A 19,445-nucleotide genomic window follows, 5' to 3' on the forward strand; every position below is an offset into this window, starting at 1 on the left:
TAGGGATGCGGGGCGGCGCAGAACGAGCGGTTGGGTGATGCGAAGTGAAACTGCAGCGGGAAAAAAGAGGCGTTTGCTGGCACCTCGCCTCGCAGACCCAAATTGTTTAAGCGAGCTTTGATCGCTTCAGGGAGTGCCGTATTGCAGGCACGGCGCATCCCAGAGTAACCGCGTTGGGACTCGGCAGACGCAGCGTGGCTGGGGGTCGCGGCGGCGACGTTGGCCCTTCCTCGGGGCAAACCCCTGCGAGCCGGCCGCGGTTGAGCTGTGGAAGAAGATGGGAAGGGAGAGCGGGAATGGCTCTGGACGCGGGAGCAGCGCAGGGCAGGATCCCACCCCTCGGGGCGGGAGTCACCGAAAGGCTCGGTGCAAGGCTCGGTGCAAGGCTCGGTGCGCCCCGCGGAGCTGCCGTGCCCCCCTCGGTGTGAACCACCGGTCCCGTGGGCCCAATAAAGCCGAGGTCACGGCCGCCGCCGCGGCCTGTCCTGGCCCCGCGCTGCGTCCCCTCTCCCCGCCATCAGGCCGTTTGTGGTGGGGCCACGTTCGCTTCTCCTGCCCGAGCACCCCCAGGGACCCCAAACCCACAGGCAGCGCCGCGGCCTCTGCCGTGCGGGGACGCGGGGACGCGGGGACACAGGCACGGTCCCTGGGGGGGCGGGGGGGGTCCGTTCTTCACCACCCCGCAGCCCTGCAGCTGCCCCCGCCCCATCAGTCGGCAGGGCCCCCAGGGCCCCATCCTCTGCCCTACAGCACCCCGCCTCCTACAGCGCCCAGCCCCGGCATCTCTCCATCTCCCATAGCGTAGCACCCGTTCCTTATAGCCCCCAGCCCCTATAACTCCCCATCCCCTACACCTTCATCCCCTATAGCCCCCATCCCCTATAACCCTCCATCCCCTACACCCACATCTCCTATAACCCCCTTTCCCCTATAGCCCCCATCCCCTATAGCCCCCATCCCCTATAACCCTCCATCCCCTACACCATCTCCTATAACCCCCTTTCCCCTATAGCCCCCATCCCCTACACCCCCATCTCCTATAGCCCCCATCCCCTACACCCCCATCCCCTATAGCCCCCCATCCCCTATAGCCCCCCATCCCCTATAGCCCCCCATCCCCTATACCCCCTTTCCCCTATAGCCCCCATCCCCTATACCCCCATCCCCTATACCCCCATCCCCTACACCCCCCTCCCCCGTCCCCCCTCCCCTCCCCGCCCGTTCCCGCCGCGCCCCCATAGCGCCCCCTGGCGGCGCCCGCCCGCCCCTGCGCCGCGCTCGCTTTCGCCTTCGCCTTCTGCCGGGCCGGGCCCTGCGCGGCCGCCGTCGGGGGGCGGGGCCGGGGGCGGGGCCGGGGGCGGGGCGGCCGCGCCGCCCGGGGCAGGAGCGGCGGCGATGGGGAACCTGTTCGGGCGGAAGCGGCGGAGCCGCGTTACCGAGCAGGACAAGGCGGTGCTGGTGAGCGGGCGGCGGGCGCGGGGCGGCCTGGGGGAGCCCCCGCGCCGCTGCGGGCCGGGCCGGGGCCGCGGGGGAGGCCGGGCCCAGCGTGAGCCGCGCTCCCCGGGCCGCCCCGCCCGAGCCGGCCCCGCTCCGCTCCCCCGGGGATGAGGCGGCGGCGGCGGCGGGGGGCGCTTGCGGTGCGGGCGAGGCCGGGGGGGCCGCGTCGGTGCTGGTGCGGCCCCGGTGCTTGTGCTACCGGTGGCAGGGGCGGGAGGAGAGCGGGCCTGTGCGAGGGGCGGCGGTTGTGCGGGCCCGCGGGGTGCTGTCACCCCCAGGGCTCCGGTTGTGACCGCGGTCGGTCTGTCTGTCCGTCTCTTTTTGTTTTGTTTTTAGCAACTGAAGCAGCAGCGAGACAAACTGAAGCAGTACCAGAAGCGGATAAGCCTGAACCTGGAGAGAGAGCGAGCCTTGGCCGGGCAGCTGCTGCGGGAGGGCAAGAAGGAGTGAGCGCGGGGGCTGCGGGGGCGCGGGGTGCGGGGAAGGGCCCTCCTGGAGGGGGAAGCTGCCGAGTCGCGGGTACCGGTGAGCTGCGGAGGCACCTACGGATCGTTCGTCCGGAAAGGAAGCTTAGCTTAAAGTTTTATGCTTACAACCAAGAGAGGCTGCCTGTGTTCCGCGGCTGGTGTTAAAACAGGCCTTCAAAAAGCGGTTCTCTTTCTTCACCGCAGTGTCGGTGGCAGGTACGGACACCGCGTCAGCGGCCGCCTCTTACGTCTTGTTTTGAGCGCGTATCGTAAACCTTTTGTGCAAGGGCTTCATTTTGCGTTGCTACGGCACAACTGGCCCAGTGAAGTCCTAATCTGCAGCAAATATACCTAAATTTTCAGGTACCAGACAGCAAATTTATGATTAATTAGCTCATTCTTATTCTTCACAGAAACAGTTCAGAGTTGTCATTTAATTTGCACATGTTTTTTCCCTCTTTTGGAAAGAGCACAAAATAAACATGGCTTTGATGTGATTCTTTTAGGCTTATTTGCTTTCATCTGTGCTGAGTTTTCCTCCTTCTGTTTTCCTTCAGAAAAGCCGTGCTCTTGCTAAAGAAGAAGCGTTACCAAGAGCAACTTCTAGATAAAACGGAAAACCAAATCAGCAACTTGGAGCGGATGGTAAGTGAGAATCAGTTGCTGCACGCTGCCAGTGGCCCGCTGCCTGCCTTTGGTATAAGTCTTTTTTCTGGGGAGGGTGTTCCTTTTGGTTGTGTGGAATTGTATTTGAACTGGCAAGGCCAAAGGGGGGCGTAGGCCTCTGTCCGAAGGGCAGACGTCTCTGACATCGTACGTATGCCGTGACTCTTCCCTAAAGGACCAAGTGGTGAGTGTGTGGTGGTAACCTGTAGTGCAGGTTATGTGTTAAATACCTGCATTGTAAATTAGTAAAACTTTAGTCACGGTGTGGACAGCTGCAGTAGAAACTTCCTCGAGGTTGCCTCGGTACCTTGATTTTAGAAATGAATGTGCTTGTTCTGGGGTGGCCATGGAAACTACAGCCTCAGCTTAGGCTGTCAGCGAGAAAATCAGTTAACGGGCTGTTGGATGTGCTTTTGCAGTTGCCTGTTAAGGCTTTTTGCGTGCATCTTTCTTGCTACTGGTATAATTTAAGCGGCTGCTCACAGGAGGAAGTGCTCTTGACTGATTTCTCCTTGCAGTTTCTGTGGGGATCTTGGCAGTCTGTATCTGGCTAAGGATGGGAATGTGACAGCCCGTGATGCTTCCCCCTCTCCTTCCCGTTTCAGGTCCAGGATATTGAATTCACCCAGATTGAAATGAAGGTCATTGAGGGCCTGAAAATAGGCAATGAATGTCTGAACAAAATGCACCAGGTATGTGTGGCCGAGTCAGCCGAGCACACTCTTGCCCTGGACTACGCAGAGTCCTGGGTGTTTGCAGCCGTCTCCCTGCAGACCTCGCTCACGCGTGGATTTTTGTCTCTTTTATTCAGGTTATGTCAATAGAAGAAGTAGAAAGAATAATAGGTGAAACCCAAGATGCTGTGGAGTACCAGAGGGTACGTACTGTGTGCGTGGGTAGTTGTGAGCAGAGACAGCCTGCCATACAGAGTTTCTCTGATGCGCGTTATGTTCCCAGCCTTATTTTAGAGGCAATCAGATTGGGAATTAAATCTCAGTGGCCTGCGGAAAAATTAGTTTTGCTCGTTTTCCGAGTACCCCTTCACCCCGTGTTTACGTTGCTCTTCTGCGTGCATGCATTGTGCTACAAGCCACAGAGGTGCTTCTGCTACGCTCTCGTTGACTGGATTGTGTCTTTTCCTCTGTTTCATAGCAAATAGATGAGATACTGGCTGGCAGCCTGACTGAGGACGATGAAGATGCTATTTTAGAAGAATTAAACATTATCACTCAGGTAGGACTAACCTGATGTTCTTATGATTACTTTTAATCCGCATTTTCAGAAAGCTGTTTGTAATAGGGGAGAAAGTATCTTTTCCCTCACTCTAGATAGCTTAGCTTATTCTGCCAGAGATCTCAATTATACCTGTTTGTGCCTGATTCCTGTGTCATCAAAGATCAAGCTAACCACCGCACACAGGGGTCATTTAAAAACGGGATGCTTTTAAGGGTTGCACTTTCTTTGCTGTCTGTTACAGTCAGCTGATCTCTGTTCTTACTGGGCATCTATTCCACTTCACCAGATGAAGACCTTGAAAGTCCTGGATCATGCTCAGATGACAGCAGTCAGTGTATGTTATCGTCCCCACCCATCTCCGTGGAGCCTGGGGCTCTTCCAAACACTGGCTCGGCTTGGCTTCACTGTAGGGAATGTCCAGCCAGTGGAGATTGAGGTGGAGAGGCTCTGCAGCTAGCACTGATTTGAGGAGACTCATAGCTAATACAGGCTCCTATTAAGTCTCATTTAATAATTAAAAAAAAAAAAACCCAAACTTGTTCTCATTTACTGGGCAGTGCTGGAGCCCGTAACCCTTCCTGCAGTTCTGGGGGCAGATGCCAGTTTGTACGTGAAATCTCCTTTTATTATTCTGTTCCCAGACCATCTTTGCACAAGATGGTGGTGCGAGGGTCTGTGACCGCCGCCCAGGGTCAGATGTGGGGTGTGTGTCATCTGTTGTCGTTACTGTTCTTGCAGGAACAGATGGAGCTTCCAGAAGTTCCTTCTGAGCCGCTCCCGGAAAAGATCCCAGGTACGCTTCCCTTTTATGCTCTGCAGCTTTGGCTTCTCATGCTTCGGTTCCGTGCAGTAGGCTGAGACCCTCTCCTGCTCTAAGTGTTGTCCTAGCAAATGTGAAGGGATACACGCTTTCTGGTTCAAGGCCCTGTTGATCTGGGCTCTGCAAGCTTCCCCCGCGTGGCTCTGATGAATCCAGCTGACCCTTGACCATAAGAGGACCCAAGGCTCTCGCCTCTTTGTTCAGTCGGCATCTAGTCGTTCCTCTTGAAGAGTTCCTTTTTGTTACATCTGCTGTTCTTAAGTCACGCTTTGTACCTGCTGTGAGACTGCCAGCTGCCTTGAAACACCCAGCGTGTGTTCCGTTGTGAAGCTCCGTGAGGAACTCCTTCCTTGGCTCTCTGCTCGACCCAGGCAAGACTTTCTCGCACGACACTCAAACTGGTCCCCTGCGTGTCATCGCAGCGTGCTGCTATGCAGGAACGATTTTTTGTGACCACAGATATCGGCATTCACACTGCACAAAGCCAGATTTCACTGAGGTTCGTGACTACTCGTAGCTCTTGTGACCTTGCTTCAGGTAACAACGGTAACTTTGAACCAGCTGGATGAGGATGGCTGCAGTCCCGCAATTCCAGGACTGTTGGAGCGTGAGCTCCCCACAACTGATGCGATGTGTGTGTTTGCTCCTGAGCGATCCAAAGCCTCGATGGCAAGGTTTGTGCAGCTGGGTGCAAAGAGGGAAGTGGGAGAGAGCTCATGAAGCAGAGTGACCAAACGGGCGCTGTGGCCTGGTGAGGAAGGAGCCTGCACAGTGTTACCAGATGTCTGCCCATGCTGACGAACTGAAGGTGGAGCCTGCCCTTGGAGGCAGACAGGGAGGTAGAGCTGGACTCAGCTGGGTGCCAGAAGGCAAACTGGTAAAGAGTCCATCTCCTGGGACGGCAGAACACTGAACCATCGGTCGCAGAAGCTGGACGTCCCTGCTTGTGGAAACCAGGAGCTGTAAGAAGCCATTTCCTCTGTGTGGAATCTGCCCAGGAGCAATCTGGGATGTGGGAGACAAGGCTGGTTTCATATTAGTGCTTGGTTACTGGTAAACACGGATCAGATGTCATCTCTGTCCATTGGCAGCAGGATGGCCAAACAAAATACAGGCTGCCCTTGCTGCGTGCGGCTGATTGAGCCTCATTTAGACTCACGTTGTCGGATTGAAGGGGAGAGGGGAAAAGCTTGGCTACCCACTGCCCTCCGAGCAATCGCTCGCTGCCCTAGATCTGTGTCGCTGGGCTGGTGGCTTACTAAGGTTGTGTTGGGTACATTCTGCAACTGTTTTAGTTCTTCAAGTGCGGTGAAAAAAAGGGGCATACTGGGTATGTGGAATTATTTATAACGAACTTTTATTAGTTCAGGTGCTGTGCAAGCATTTGTTGCTCTACGGAGTGGATTACGAGTCCTAGTCCTTCTGCAGGAGATGACTGGAGATTATTTGCCTTCTCTGTTTCTGTAACAAGTTTCTTTTTCTTCCACAGAAGCGTCACCCGTCAAGAACAGGCCAAAACCAGAACTGGTGGCAGCGTCTTAACTCCCACTTCTGGGGATTCCCCCACATAACTTTCACCCAGGACAGTTTGCCATCCCAGCATGTGCTGGGAACAAGCAATGCCTTGGCAGCATCCCAGCTGTGCTGGGCGGATTGTGGAGCAGGATTCCCTGTGCAGGGTGGGGAACCTCAGCTGATTATTGCTCTTGTATCAAGATTATTTTCTAGTGCTTTCTTTTTTTGTAACTTAAATTCTAAACTCACTCAGCTGCGCTGTCTCGGGATTAAACAACAACTCTAAAACTTCCAAAGCCAAACGCTTTCTTTAGGTTTGCTTTCAGTGGTAAATCTGCCTTTGCTCTGACCGAATCCCCAGGCAGTCCCACCCTCGGAGCGATCGTGTGTTTGAAACGGCTGTCCTGGGCGAGAACGAGCCGCTGCCCTGGGGAGCCCTCCTCACCACACTGGTGTCTGCGCTCCTCTCGGTCCCTTTGCTTTTCCTCTCCTGATTCTGTTTGTGGAAGGGCTGCCGGTGTCTCTTGTCCTCGTGTAACTCAGACTGGCTGGCGTGGATGAGGCTCTGCAGGGGCCCGGGCAGAGTGCAGGCAGCCTGAAAGCCTGAGCTTCCACAGGCAGCGACGCTTTGTGTTGGAAAAGGTTCTGTCAGCCTTGTGTAAAACCAGCTTACGTGCAAGGGCGTTTCACTTGAGCAAAGTTCAGAGCGATTGCTTGGCTTTGCGTTTATTGGCGGCGGCGCTGACTGGGGGAAAAGCCCGATCTCCGTGCGAGGTGAAGAGCTGGCCTCTGGCTGGGCGTGAGTCGGAGGCGGTCAGTAACGACTCCCAGTCCGATCCTGCTCTGCCTGCCTGCCTCTGGTAACCCATGGTGCTGAGCGAGACCTGGGGTGACAGAAATCTGATGAGCCTCTTAAAATTACAGCCAGGAGTCTTCTGCCTGTGTTACGAGCCAGGAGTCGTCCCTTGTTGGCTGTGCACCATCACCAGAGTTCACCTTTGCAACGTTCAGATGGGCTGAGATCGATTCTGCGTCCCGTTGTCAGCTCGTGTTTGATATTTCCTCGTAGGGTCGGAGACGGGAAAGGTCAGGCTCTGCTAAACGTGAGGCTCGTTCTGTACCAGACATGAGGCATGAAGCTTCTTAAATCAACACTCCAAAGACTCTGCTCAATAAGTAGTTGGAAGGAGACCCGTTCCTTCCGAGCCCGCGCTGCGGAGGATGGTCTGGCGCTTAGCGTGGTTGTAGCGGGGCGCTCGGGTCGGCAGGGATGATGAAGCGTTTGGAAAGCTGCCTGGCCAGCCAGGTGGTGGGCAGATTTAGCTGTTCTTGGAAGCAAGCTTACTTGCCAGCTTGCAGATGCTCTTCAGGACACTGCGGATCTATTTATTACATTCTTGAAGCCACAACCCTTAATCCCTGTTTCTGTGGCAGCAGCAGAAGGACCAGAGGGTCCTTGGAGACTTTTAGTGACTGCCTTTGGGGTTATGTCATCTGGTGCTAGACAATAATAAGTAATCCCGCAGACTGCGCTGCTCTCCATGTGGTGACGGGCCAGCGGCAGCTCTGTTTTCGAGTCCTGCTTTCCGTGCCGTCTCCGTTAGTCGCGTTCCAAAGGCTGGCCGGGGCAGCCTCGTCCTCCTGCAAGGAGCAGGAGCCCTCAAGGCGCTTTGGAGCTGCCTTGTTTTCAGTTCCACTGCCCTCTCTCTTAATTAACGTTTCACAACAACGCCGGGGTGTTTGCTAAACAGTGCAGCTTCAGCAAACAAAGAACTTTCTCTGAAGTTGGCGGAGCGGGTTTACGCTGAGCCTTGTGCCTATGCCGAGTGACCCCGGCCAGCCTTTGAACAGCCAAACCCTTCACCCAGCTTCCGCAGCCGGAGCTCAAATGGGACAGGGCTTTATTCTCTTCATGCTCCTGTGATTTATTTTTTTTTCTCTCTGGGCAAGGCTGTGGCTCTGCTCTGAGCTGCCATCCTGGCTGCCTTGCAATGCGCACTTGTTCCACCAGAGAGAGCCTTGTCTTCATCAGCTCGGTGGTGTCTGTAGCATTTTTGCGGAATGTTTTTTCTTCAAGGCCCCTTCAGTCCGTTGCCAGCCTGGTGTCGACTTGTTTCATTTTACCCTATTTAATTTGTAATTCACAGGCGTGAACGCTGGACTCTCCCAGGAAGGCCTTGAAGGGACCTTTCCTGGGAGCACAGCTTTTGCCGCTTGCACTTTGCGTAAACCCTGTTAAATAGGGTTGGCACACACCCCCACGGCCAAGGAGGGAGAGCGCGCCGCAGTCCCTGTGCTCCAGGGTGGTTTTTCTCATGAGCGTCCCGGCAGCGAGAGCCGCGCGCCGGCCATCCCCGGGGAAGCCGCGGCGAGGCTGCGCCAGGTCCCGGTGACGGCCGGCGGGGAGCCCAACGCCCGGTGCCGTCTGCGCTCTCGCTCGGTGCTTTCCTTGGGTGGAGGCTGGCCCAGAGAGGGAGTGGGTTAGTGCTGAAGGGGTTAACGCGGCTCCTTGCATTTGTTAATACAGTAAAGAGGCCATTTACTGAACTAACAGGAAAGTTTGGAGCAGATTGCCAACGGCTTCCTCTTCTAAGCCCTGCACCAAACAGATTGTGCTGTGTCTCCTTGAGAGGAAGAGCCAGGAGTGGTGTGTGACCTCTGTGGTGTGCTGTAACAATAAACGGTTTCTAATGGTTTCACCGATTCCTCTTCCAGCCTCGTGTTTTCACAGTAAATGTTTTGGATGAGCAAGAGTTGCCTTCCTCCTCCCTCCCCTTCTTACTCCCTGCTCCTGGGAGAGATGTGGGCAGGAAATTTCAGAACGGGCTCCATGTGTAATAGAAAAACAATCCTGTTCGCCTGGACGGGCCGGGAACGGCTCGTCTGTGACAGCCAGCAGCAGTGCCCTGACAGCCTGGCACGGCCTGCGGGCAAAACACAGGTGAGCTGGAGCGGTGTTTAAGGGAACCTATAGGTTCCGTCGTTGCTGGGAAGGTGGAGCAGCCCCTGCCTGCGCTGCAGCGCTGTGCCTGCCCGTCCCTCCTCGCCGGCGGGCCAGGGGCAGGGCAGGGCTCGGGCCGGTACCCTTGGGGCTGCCCGGAGAAACGGCTTACAGGGAAAAGGGCTCTCCTGGGAGGCTGGAGTAATGGGCTGGATCCCAAGGGATCCCAAGACTGGGAGGGTGGTGTTTGGAAAGGCAGCCCTCCCACCCTTGGGTTTGCAATGAAGCTGAAACACATTGGTTTGTTTTTTTAAAGAATTATTTTGGAATTGTTGACAAACTGAGCAATAAACGCTCTGCACCTGGCCTCTCAGGGAGCTGTGGCGCTGTCCAGATGGCAGCAGTGGCCGTCTTGCCCTGCCCCTGGCTGGGCTGGGGTCTCATTTCCCCTCCCTCGGCAGGATTTTCCGTTTCCAGCTCGGTGGGGTCGCCCAGCCGCCCCAAGCAGCCAACAGAAACTCCCCCGTGCGTGACCATCGCCCGTCCCAAGCCGGCACGGCTCTTGAGCGCACCATTTGCGGAAGCAGTGCCGTCGTGCAGCACCGCCTTCACGCTCGGTCCTCGAGCGTGACGCCACGGCTGCAGGACAAGGGGCCCTCGCCAGGGAGGGCTCTGAGCCACCGGCTGGCGTTTTGTCACTAGCTAGTTGCCCGTTATTTTGGATTTACATCTCTTCTGGGGACGGGAGCACTGGGATGCCTCCGGGTCTCTGCTGCCTGGGCCAGCCGGACCCTTGGCGGTAGCTCAGCCCCCCGTCCCATCTCTGCCAGAGGAGGTGCCGGGGCTTCCCGCCTCCCTGGGAAAGCAGCTGCGCCGTGTTTAACTGTGTTTAATTAACACTCCCTCGTACCCGCTCAGCTGTGGCAGCAGGGTGGGAGCCGGCGCCCTGCAGTGCGAGCTGAGCGTGGAGCTCTTCCAGCTGTGTTTTAGTTGGCCAGATGTTTAGTTAAATAGAGGAGTGTCCTCCCTCGAAGAAAGTCGTTGAGGCAACATTGCTCGTTGCTAATTAAACCCTGGGGAATACGAGCAACCTCACGCTGCTTCCTCTGCCACCCCCACGCAGCGCCCGGAGCCCTCCCCGCTGCCCCCAGCCCTGGCACGGCCCTGGCTCCTTGCCAGAGGCACCGGAGACGTTTGGGCCACCGGACAACCACCACGGCAAACCTGCCCGTTACAGACACAGCACGTGTGAAGGTAACAGTGAATTTCAGTCCCTTAACATTTACAGGAGCGGGTGATTTGTCACTCCTCCCGGAGCAGCTGCCGGAGTCTGTGGTATTTCCAACGCGCCACTCGGTGCCGGATCCAGCCACCGTGGCATTTAACGTGACTTGTGTGGCAATGTAGCATCATCGCCCAGTGCAGGAGGCAGCGGCTGGGGGAAGGGAGAGGCTCCGCTGGGAGACAACGCTGCCTCTTCCCCGCTCCCCTCCGCAGACAAGGTCCCCGTCCCCGGGGGATGCTGCCTGCGGCTGCCCCTCTCCCATGGGCTCTGCCCGGCTGGGGACCGCTGCCTGCACAGCCCCTGCTCCTGCACCCTCCCTGGGAGTAATGCGTGAGGCTGTGGGGGAGAGGGAATTACTGCCAGCGTTATGCAAGCGGCATTGCCTTTAAATAGACTCTTATTCAATGTTGTCCAGGAGGCAGCGGAGCCGCTGAGGTTTTGTTCGTTCGCTCACTGGGGCTTTGTTTTCTCGTTCTGCAGCCCACCCCCACGATGCTCTGGAAGTTGTCTAGAAGCTGGTTTGGGGCAAAGGCCTCCTTGCCACCCTGACGGCCTGGGAGTTTCTCCCCGCACTTCGTTAAATGGCAGCAGCCCTTTCACTCGGTGTTTAATTGAATTGTGTAACGCAGCGACGCCGTGGCAGAGCCCTGGTAGTTTCTATGCCAACGCAGCTGGATGGCGGCACTGCCTGGGGAGGCAGAGGGGCTGCCTGTGCCGGGGCGACGTGGCTGCACCCCCCGACGTGGCTGCACGCCCCCGAAATGGCTGCACGCCCCGACACGGCTGCACGCCCCGCTGCCTCAAATGTTTCCTCATGGAAAAAAAATGGTGAGCTGAAAATCCCAGTGGCAGCTGATTTGCAGGCCTTTCATCTGGGTCCGGTTGCTTTTTGGCACGAGTGAGCTCAGAGCCGTGGCGGGGGCACTGCGCACGGGGGGCACGGTGCCCCAGGGTCTGCAGCCATGAGTGCCCCCCCCGGCAGCGGCTTTCGGCTCCCACCCTGCTGGGAACACCCTCACCGCGTCCTTTGTCCTCCACCCTCCTTGGCAAACACCGAGTCAGGACCGGGCACTGCTTTGGAGAGCTTCGCAGTGGGGTCTTCCATTTTCCTTCTCCTCCTCTTCATCGCTCCGCACCCCGAGCTCACCCTGCCCCGCGCGGGGGGATGAGCCCCAGGGGCTGGGTGCTGCCGGCGCTCGGGGGTAGCGCTGGCGGTGTTTTGTTTTGCGCTCAAGGCCTTGTAACACCAGCCTCCCCCCGGCTCCACGCTCAGAACCACGGGGAATCAGCCGCTGGCTCCTTCCTTTTCCCCGTTCACATATTTTAAGTGGCCTGGTGTCACGCTGAGTCACCAGCGGAGAGATGGAAGAGGCTTTGGCAGAGAACAAGCCTGAGTTTTGATAGTTCAACTGTGGGAAAAAAAAAAATGAGTGCAATTTCCTAATTAGAGCAGCGATGGGAACAAAGCAGATTTGTTAGAGAGCTGCGCGGCTGAGTTCGGGAATGTGACCTTTGCTGGCTCTTGGTGCTAGATGGGAGCTGTCGGTGTACGGTGGTGCTTGGCAGTGGCTGAAATGCTTCAGCAGTGACTGCTCTGACGTAGGAGAGCCAGAATTTCACCTTCTGGGGGAAGCCAGACCCGCTGCCAGATGGGTGGAAGGAGCACCGGGAAATGGCGGTTGCTCCCGGGTCACCCGCTTTTGCCATTTCCCCAAACGCGGGCTGGTTTCCCTGCCTTGCAGTGGAACGTGGCTGCTCAAGTCGTAGGTGAAGCAGTGGACGCGCGCTGAGTGTCTCTGCAGGGCCATCGCCGCGAGGTGACCGATGGTCCCCAGCCCTCGGCCATCCTCCGGCTGGCCTGGCCGCGGCACCGGCTGCTCTCGGCACGGGCTCGCAGCCGGGCTGCGAGGAAGGGCTGATGCCGGGTTGCGCCCAGGCCTGGAGCGAGTCACAGCCCAACAGCGCACGATTCATTAGCAAGAGGAGGAAACGAGCGGAGGCCAATCCCCGGGCTGTGCCTGTGCCTTTGAATAAGGAGGAGCCAACGCTCCCGCGTGAGCCCATCCGTGCAGAAAGGCTGGAGGTGCCGTGCGGGGAGCTGGGTGGCCTTGGGACTGGAAGAGGAGCGGTGGGAATTTGGTGTTGTGTGCTTCAGCCCCGAGAACCAGCGTTTCTGCTGCAGCGTGGGAGCTGGTTAGGGCTGCGACAGCCTGACTGAACCCCTCAGACGTGGCCATGGGGCAAGCAAACATGACCGAGGGCACTGTGGGGCTGGGGTCTGGGACCAGTCCAGAGCAGCGTTGGCTTGACAGAAGGGAAGAGGTGACGCTGGGCAGGGAGAGGGCAGGTGATGGCAGCGGGGTCTGATCCTATCCCTTCAGCCTCCTCTCTGTCAGCCGCCGCTCCGCAACCGGCGGGTCCTTCTCAGGCAGGGGCTGGGCAGGGCGCGGAGGCAGCACCCAAAGGTGCCTACAGCACCCGGTGCCCCCGTGCAAGGCATCGGCTGGAGGCACTGCCCCGTACGCTTCCCCGAGTTCGGCAACGTGATGCAAAATCCCATCATGCCAATTATGCAAATCACATAAACTATTCCTGTTATTCAGAAGTATCCCCAGAGATCTCCTTAGCGATCTGTAATTCAGCATTACTCACTCATGAAAGCAGGAGCTGGGGCAGATGAGGAGTGAGAGGGGCTCTGGGCTGCTCTGCAGCCGGGGAGCGAGGAGGAATCGCCGACGCCAGCGCGTGGCGGGGCTCCTCCGGAGCACACAGCACCGCTCCCACCCCGGCGTGGCTTAGCAGAGGTTGGGTTTGCTGTTTGCTTTGAAGCTGAGATGTCTCCCTTCCAAGCCTCCCCCGGTCCCTGTGGAAGGCAGCACAGCCAGGGACCCGTCCGGCTCTCCCACGGCCGGTGCCAGCCCCGCTCTCCTCCCGCTGCCCCTTCCCCTCCTCCAGCAGCCACGGCCTTCCCCCATCCCACTCGGTGCCTCCGCTCCCTCCATCTTCCCAGTCCCCACCACAGCTCTCGGCATCCGCAGCGCTTTGTTCTCCCACCCACTCCCTGTTTCCTCCGTCATTCGGGCTCCTCCCTGCGCTTGCTCTCCCCAGGAGCCTCCCGGGAGAGCCGAGGCTCCTCCATGCCGGCTTCGCCGCTCTCCTGTGCCGCCTGGCCTGTGTCACCCCTGCCAGAGCGGGCTGGGTCTGCCCATGCCCTGCCTGCAGCCATCACCGCACCAGCCGGGAAGGGCAGGGGGGTCTGCAGGGGACACATGAGCAGGTCCCTGTCCCCCCCAGCCAGGAGGTGGGAGCTGGGGGCTGCCAGGGCCATGCTCTGGGCACGCTGCCACTTTGCCAGCTTTATTTAAACCACGCAGGCAGGCTCCAGCTTTGACCTGGGCAGCAAGAGCGTCCCAGAGACCTACCAACAAAGCTCTGCCTTTTGCATCCCGCTCCCTCGGAGGATGCGGGAGTGCGGGGGCCCGGGGGCCCGTCCCCGCAGCGGTGCCGGCCGAGCACTCGTCCAGCGCCTGCCCCCCAGCCCACGCTCCCTCCCCGGGGCCACCACTTATTTTATCGCCATTAGCGACCCCGGTGATGAGACCTGACCGTAGCCGCAGCGCGCAGCCCAGGCTCCCTGAGTCTCGCAGAAAGGCCGGTGATGGCAGAGCCGCTTTCCGGCAGCCGGCTCAGCCCAGCCCGGCAGCCTCCCTCACCGTAAGCGGGGCCACGTGCTCCCATACAGAGAGCAACGCAGATAAAGAGCTGCTGTGTCACATCAGTGAGCAAAACAGTTCCCGGTATACAAATACCTGGAAACAGCAACTTGCAGTGCGGGGAGTCTTGTTCAGATGCTGCTTCCAACAGGATTAGGGAAAACCTGCTCGGGATGATGGGGGGCCAGCTACTCCGCCATGCCTCAGTTTCCTCCTGTGTGAAATAATCCTGGCCCGCTTTGTAAGCCGCGGTGAGTCCTGCTCGGCAAAGTGCGAGGCAGGAGCTGGAAATCGCTGTCGCCGCTGTTCAGACTGCACTGGGTTCCAGTGCTGCAGCTCTCACCCAGTAAATAAGAGCCTGAATTGTTCATCCCTTGCTAATCCTCAATAAATGGCTTTACTCGATTTGCTGTTTGTGCTCGGGGGGATTTAACCGGCTGAGAGCTTCTGGCACAGGCAGGGAATCTCCAGTTTTATGACAACTTTTAAGTCCTGACCCTACAAAACAGGAGGTGTAAACTCGTGCGCGCCTCGAGGTAGCCCAGGGAGCAGCACATTGGAAGCGGCACGTTTGAAGTTGCACGCTCAATGTTGCACACTCAAGGGATGGGGAGCCCATGGCGGTGGAAGGACCAGCACTCACCAGTATGAACGGCAACGGGTACCGGTGAGGCACGGCAGACGCTATTGCCGGCATCCCGGTGAGCAATGGCCGCGCTGCAAAGGGAAAAGCAAAGCCATGTTTGGGTGGGTGGCTCCAGGATCCGGGTATGGGCGAGGGGTTCACTGCCCTGGCTCCCGCAGAGGTTAGCGAGGTGCTCAAAATAAAGCGGGGGATCAGCCCGGCGCTGAGGAGGGGACCCCCGCCCGCTCGGCAGCGAGCCAGGGAGGCAGGAGTCCGAGGCCGAGCGAGGCAGACGGAGAAAAGATCCGTCCTGCGCTTGCGGCTGGGTTGGTTTTGCTCATATCCATTGGGCTGATTCCCCCGTGACCCCCAGATGTCAGAAAAATCACATTTAAATTATTCTAGAAATAAATAACTCCTGGTGCAGCATGGGGAGGGTTCACAGCCGACTGCGCAGCAGCAGCGCGTCAGGACTCTGATGGGGAAGCCATCTGCCTGAGACAAAAAGTACGGAAATTTCCTGGTAATCTCATTAACAGTTGACACCTGCAGGTACGCGCCTGCCCTCGGCCGGGCTGTTCCCAGGGGTCACTGAAGGTTTTATCCTTTCCTTTCAGTGCGTATCAAAGCGGAGGAAAAGAGAGCGACGGGCACTGGCTGCCGTCAGCCTGAGCTGTGGCGGTGCAGGGAGCGGGGCAGCCTCTGCCGCCGTCCCCGCCGTGGGACCGTGTTGGCCAAGCAGGTGAGTTAGAGATGGAGGCGGCTTCTTCGACCTGGTCCAGCCGCCTGCAAAGGCGCCCTGGTCCCTGCTCGGTCGCTCCTACTCTGACACCATCCCTCTTCTTTCGAGGTGCAGCGGAGCGAGCAGCGACCGCCCGGAGCCGTTCCCGGTGGCAGCTCACCCGCCCGTGCCCCTTGGCAGAAGTGCCGGCGGGATGGCGAGAGCGGGGGGCTGTACCTCTCTTTCCTCCTCTCCGTATCGGCTGGTGACACATCACGTTCAAAGGCATGAGGGATTATAACCCACCTTTATTTTTTTCCTCTCTCCTGTGTCACAGGAGCCTCTCCTGAGGCACCGAGGATGCGGCAGCTCCCGTTGACCCCGTGCAGCATCATTTTCCCCTCCCTGGGCAGCTATGCCGCCCTGCAGCCACCTCCCTCCATCCCTCCCTCCCCGGGCAGCCACCGCACCCGTGGGCTGCGCCGGGAGGTGCGAGCGTGTTCCCACCTCGCTGGAAACCCAGAAGAGCTGTCACCTGTCCCCGGCTGCCCCATGCCACCGCCGCCCTCGGCCATCGCTGCCCCGGCACGGCGCTCGGTCCCTGCGCCGGGGCGCGTGACCTGACCGGGAGAGCTGGCGTGACGCCACGCTGGTAATTAAGAAGGAACCTAATGAAACTTCGAAAATAGCACAATTTCCTCCCCACACCTGCAGCCGAGCGGGGTGGATTACATAAGTTGGTGTTGCCACAGCAACTTCGCTCCACCCGGGGCTGGAGGTGGCCGGTGCCGCGTGTGTGCCGATGTGCCGTCACCCCGGGGAGAGACCCTGATTTTGCAAAGGGAGGGAATTGCTCCGGGGACGGGGATGGGTCCCAGCTCCAGGGCCGGCGGGGCCATCTCTGGGTCAGTGCAGGGCTGCCGGGGTTTTACCCCACTGGTGTTAAAGGTCTGGCGTGGCGGGTTCCCACATTGCACCCACTGCGTTTTGCTTCTCCGGCGCAGGAAGGTCCCTGCCTTCCGAAAGGGCGTGCGAGAAGCGCCGGGAGGTGCCGCGGGTATTTAGGTAACCCGTGAGGGACTCTGCCACCATGGTTACCCTGGGCACGCTCCAGCTGCTGCCGAGCCCTGGGGAGTGAATCACCCTGAAGAAAAGACAGCTAGCAACAAAAAAAAAAAAAAAAAAAAAAAAAAGCAATCAAAGCAAATGTTACGGCACAAGGCAAAGGCAGGTTTTTCCTGCCATGAATTCCCAGGGTGCTCCGGGCGGCTGCGGGGCGGCAGCTCTGCCTCGGGCTCCGGCAGAGCCCCGTGGGCCGCGGGCAGCACGGATCAGCCCTGGGCGGCCATTGCCAATCAAGAGTTTGTGACATGGGAAAAGCCAGGGGCAACGATAATTGGGTAAATCTGCCTCTTAATGTGAGGATAAGAAATCACTGGCTGCTTCCAGACAAAGACTCGCTTTGGGAGCAGGGGGGTACGAGGGAGAAAGGTTTTCAGTGCTCAGATTTCCTGGGGATAAGGAGAAGCAGAGGATGGAAAGAAAGTGGAGCGGCTGTCTGAGAGCAGGCCTAGATGTGAGAGATTCTCGGAGGGTCGTCCCAAAAGGCCTCTTTTATTATAAGAAATTACAAATCCTTTTATCTTCTTCACCAGAGGAACAGCTTATTTGAATTGCTGGGCTGTCACACTGGAATTAGATGCAAGAACCCCCCACATCCATGACGTAGTGAAGAACTTACATAACGTAACTAAAAATAAGGTGATGGAGACGCGGATAGAGGCACTCTCTTCCTGGACGCTTGATCTCAAATCCTTTGCTGGCACTGGAAAGCCAGCGAGGTGCCGGTGTCCGGCGCAGGGAGCGGCATCGTGCCGGAGCCGACCGCGGCCTGGCCGCTGGGGATGGAGCAGGCTCGAGCGGGCACTGCGAGGTCCCTGCATCGGCACAGCCGGGCATCCCTCCTGGGAACGCCTGCCGTGGCAGCCTTGTTCCCCAGTCTCCCCTGAGGTTGTGTCCCACTACCGCTTCTCTTTCTCAGCCCTCATGGGAAAGGGTTAACTGGCTGCTCCAGAAAAATGAGAAAAACCCCTCTCAGGGGTCATAAATTCTTCCCTGTCCTTTGGAGCGTGAAGCCTCTGAGGGGGTCGAAGCCAAAACAGGACCCAAATGTGGCCAGAGCGAGCGGTCGCCTTCCTAGCTCCTCGCTGGGGCTGGGATGGAGAACGGGAGGCAGCAAGGGGAATAGAAACGGGAGGTTTGGGCCAAGGTGTAGACCGTCTCGGGTACTCAGGCTCCTTGTTCTCAGAATTGATGGAGGAGATGAGGGAGAAAACCACGCTCGGCTGCTTAACTGTTTCACCGCTTCTCATGGCAGAGAGGAGGGAGAGGAAGGAGAGGAAGGCTTGGCCCGAGGGCCGGGACAAGGCAGCTGGTGGCGGTTTTCGGCCGTGCCCTCCGGTCCTCCTCTGTACGGCCACAGGCACACGGGGACGGCCCCGGCCGCGTAAAGCTCCCTTTTAACCATGGATCGCCCTGCGGAGAGCGGCAGCCGTGGTGGGGAGGGCTGTAAGGGGGACACGGGGCGCTGGCTCCGGGGCACGGCCCCGCTCCTCGTGTCCCTTGGGACCTGTGCAAAAGTTGCTGCCTCTGGCCCGAGGGCCGGGAATGACGGGAACCCACAGCTTCGCTGTGCCCCAGCCCGGAGGGCTGGTAAGGGACTCCCTGGGGAATCCCAGTGCCTGCAGGGTGAGGAGGTGTGAGCCCGCTCTCCCGGCTGGCCAGGCAGGGGGACAGCGAGGGGACAGCGAGGGGACAGGCAGGCAGGGGCTGCCGCTCCTCCTGCCTGGGCTGGTCCCCCCCGGCCAAGTGCTGCTCCAGGCTGAGGACAAGCACCATGAGATGTGCCGTACCGTGGTGACTGCTCATCCCACCTCTGCTCTCCTGGCCTTCCTGGACGGCGTTGCTGTCTTTCCCCATGTAAAACCTTGCAAACCACCGGCTGCTCTTCCCCTTCCAGCTGCTCCTCACCCATCCACCCTGGGGACCGGGGCATAGCACCAGGGGCGGGATGGCGGGATGGGGGGTACGGCGAGGGTGTGGTGTGAGGTGTCTGAGGGATGTGGGTTACAGCGAGAGATGCAGGATGGGGCATAGTAGGGGCATAGTACGGAGTATCATGGGCTATAGTGTGGGGTGTAGCAGAGGGTGTAGGATGGATTATGGGGTGTAGTGGGGGTACTGGATGGGGAATGGGGTACGGGATGGGGAATGGGGTATGGGATGGGGTACAGGATGGGGAATGGGGTGTGGGATGGGGTAGGGGATATGGTATGGGGTGTGGGATGGGGTATGGGATGGGGAATAGGGTATGGAATGGGATACAGGATGGGGATCGGGGTGCGGGATGGGGTAGGGGATATGGTATGGGGTGTGGGATGGTGTACGGGATGGGGAATAGGGTATGGAATGGGATACAGGATGGGGATCGGGGTGCGGGATGGGGTAGGGGATATGGTATGGGGTGTGGGATGGTGTACGGGATGGGGAATAGGGTATGGAATGGGATACAGGATGGGGATCGGGGTGTGGGATGGGGTACGGGGTGGGGATTGGGGTGTGGGATGGGGTACGGGAGGGGCACAGCAGGGTACCGGAGGCGGGTTACAGGAGGGGGCACAGCACGGTGCCTCCCTCCCGCCCCCCGGGCCCGCAGCCCTCCCCCCCCGCCCCCCCCCCCCCGCCCCACGCCGCGCCCGGGCGCTTCCCCGCCTCCCGGCCCCGCCATCCCCGGCCGGGCGCGGAGCTCGGCCCGGCGCGGCCCGGCGCGGCTCCTCCCCGCGGGGCGGGACGGGGCGGGCGGCGGCCGCCGGGAGCTGATAAAAGGCGGCGCGGCCGCTGCTCCCCGCCGCTCTCCGCGCCCGCCGCCCGGCTCCGCGCCGCTCCGCGCCGCCCCGCGC

The 19,445-nt window shown here is 59.1% G+C and overlaps 1 protein-coding gene across 3 annotated transcripts; it reads left to right on the forward strand.

Annotated features, from left to right (window-relative positions):
• Positions 1 to 1,362: 1,362 nt before the first annotated feature.
• On the forward strand, positions 1,363 to 8,877 carry CHMP6 (charged multivesicular body protein 6). Of its 3 annotated transcripts, XM_082326991.1 has the most exons (8): positions 1,363 to 1,458; positions 1,834 to 1,943; positions 2,522 to 2,609; positions 3,236 to 3,322; positions 3,442 to 3,507; positions 3,783 to 3,863; positions 4,605 to 4,659; positions 6,176 to 8,877. In XM_082326991.1, exons 1-8 carry the CDS (start codon positions 1,396 to 1,398, stop codon positions 6,226 to 6,228), a joined length of 603 nt encoding a protein of 200 aa, XP_082183117.1. In that variant the 5' UTR covers positions 1,363 to 1,395; the 3' UTR covers positions 6,229 to 8,877. The 3 variants fall into 3 exon arrangements, with proteins under 3 accessions (XP_082183117.1, XP_082183116.1, XP_082183118.1); XM_082326990.1 differs by lacking the exon at positions 6,176 to 8,877 and having other exon boundaries at positions 4,605 to 6,169; XM_082326992.1 differs by lacking the exons at positions 1,363 to 1,458; positions 1,834 to 1,943; positions 6,176 to 8,877 and adding an exon at positions 1,986 to 2,180 and having other exon boundaries at positions 4,605 to 6,169.
• The last annotated feature ends 10,568 nt before the right edge of the window (positions 8,878 to 19,445 follow it).

The sequence above is a fragment of the Platalea leucorodia genome (genome assembly GCF_965183815.1).
Source record: "Platalea leucorodia genome assembly, chromosome: 14".
Lineage (NCBI taxonomy): Eukaryota > Metazoa > Chordata > Aves > Pelecaniformes > Threskiornithidae > Platalea > Platalea leucorodia.

Coding starts and splice junctions, on each gene's coding strand:
- CHMP6 (XM_082326990.1), top strand. CDS start 1,396: ATGGGGAACCTGTTCGGGCGGAAGCGGCGGAGCCGCGTTACCGAGCAG. Junction 1,459..1,833: donor AGCAGGACAAGGCGGTGCTG/GTGAGCGGGCGG, acceptor TTTTGTTTTTAG/CAACTGAAGCAGCAGCGAGA. Junction 3,323..3,441: donor GTCTGAACAAAATGCACCAG/GTATGTGTGGCC, acceptor TCTTTTATTCAG/GTTATGTCAATAGAAGAAGT.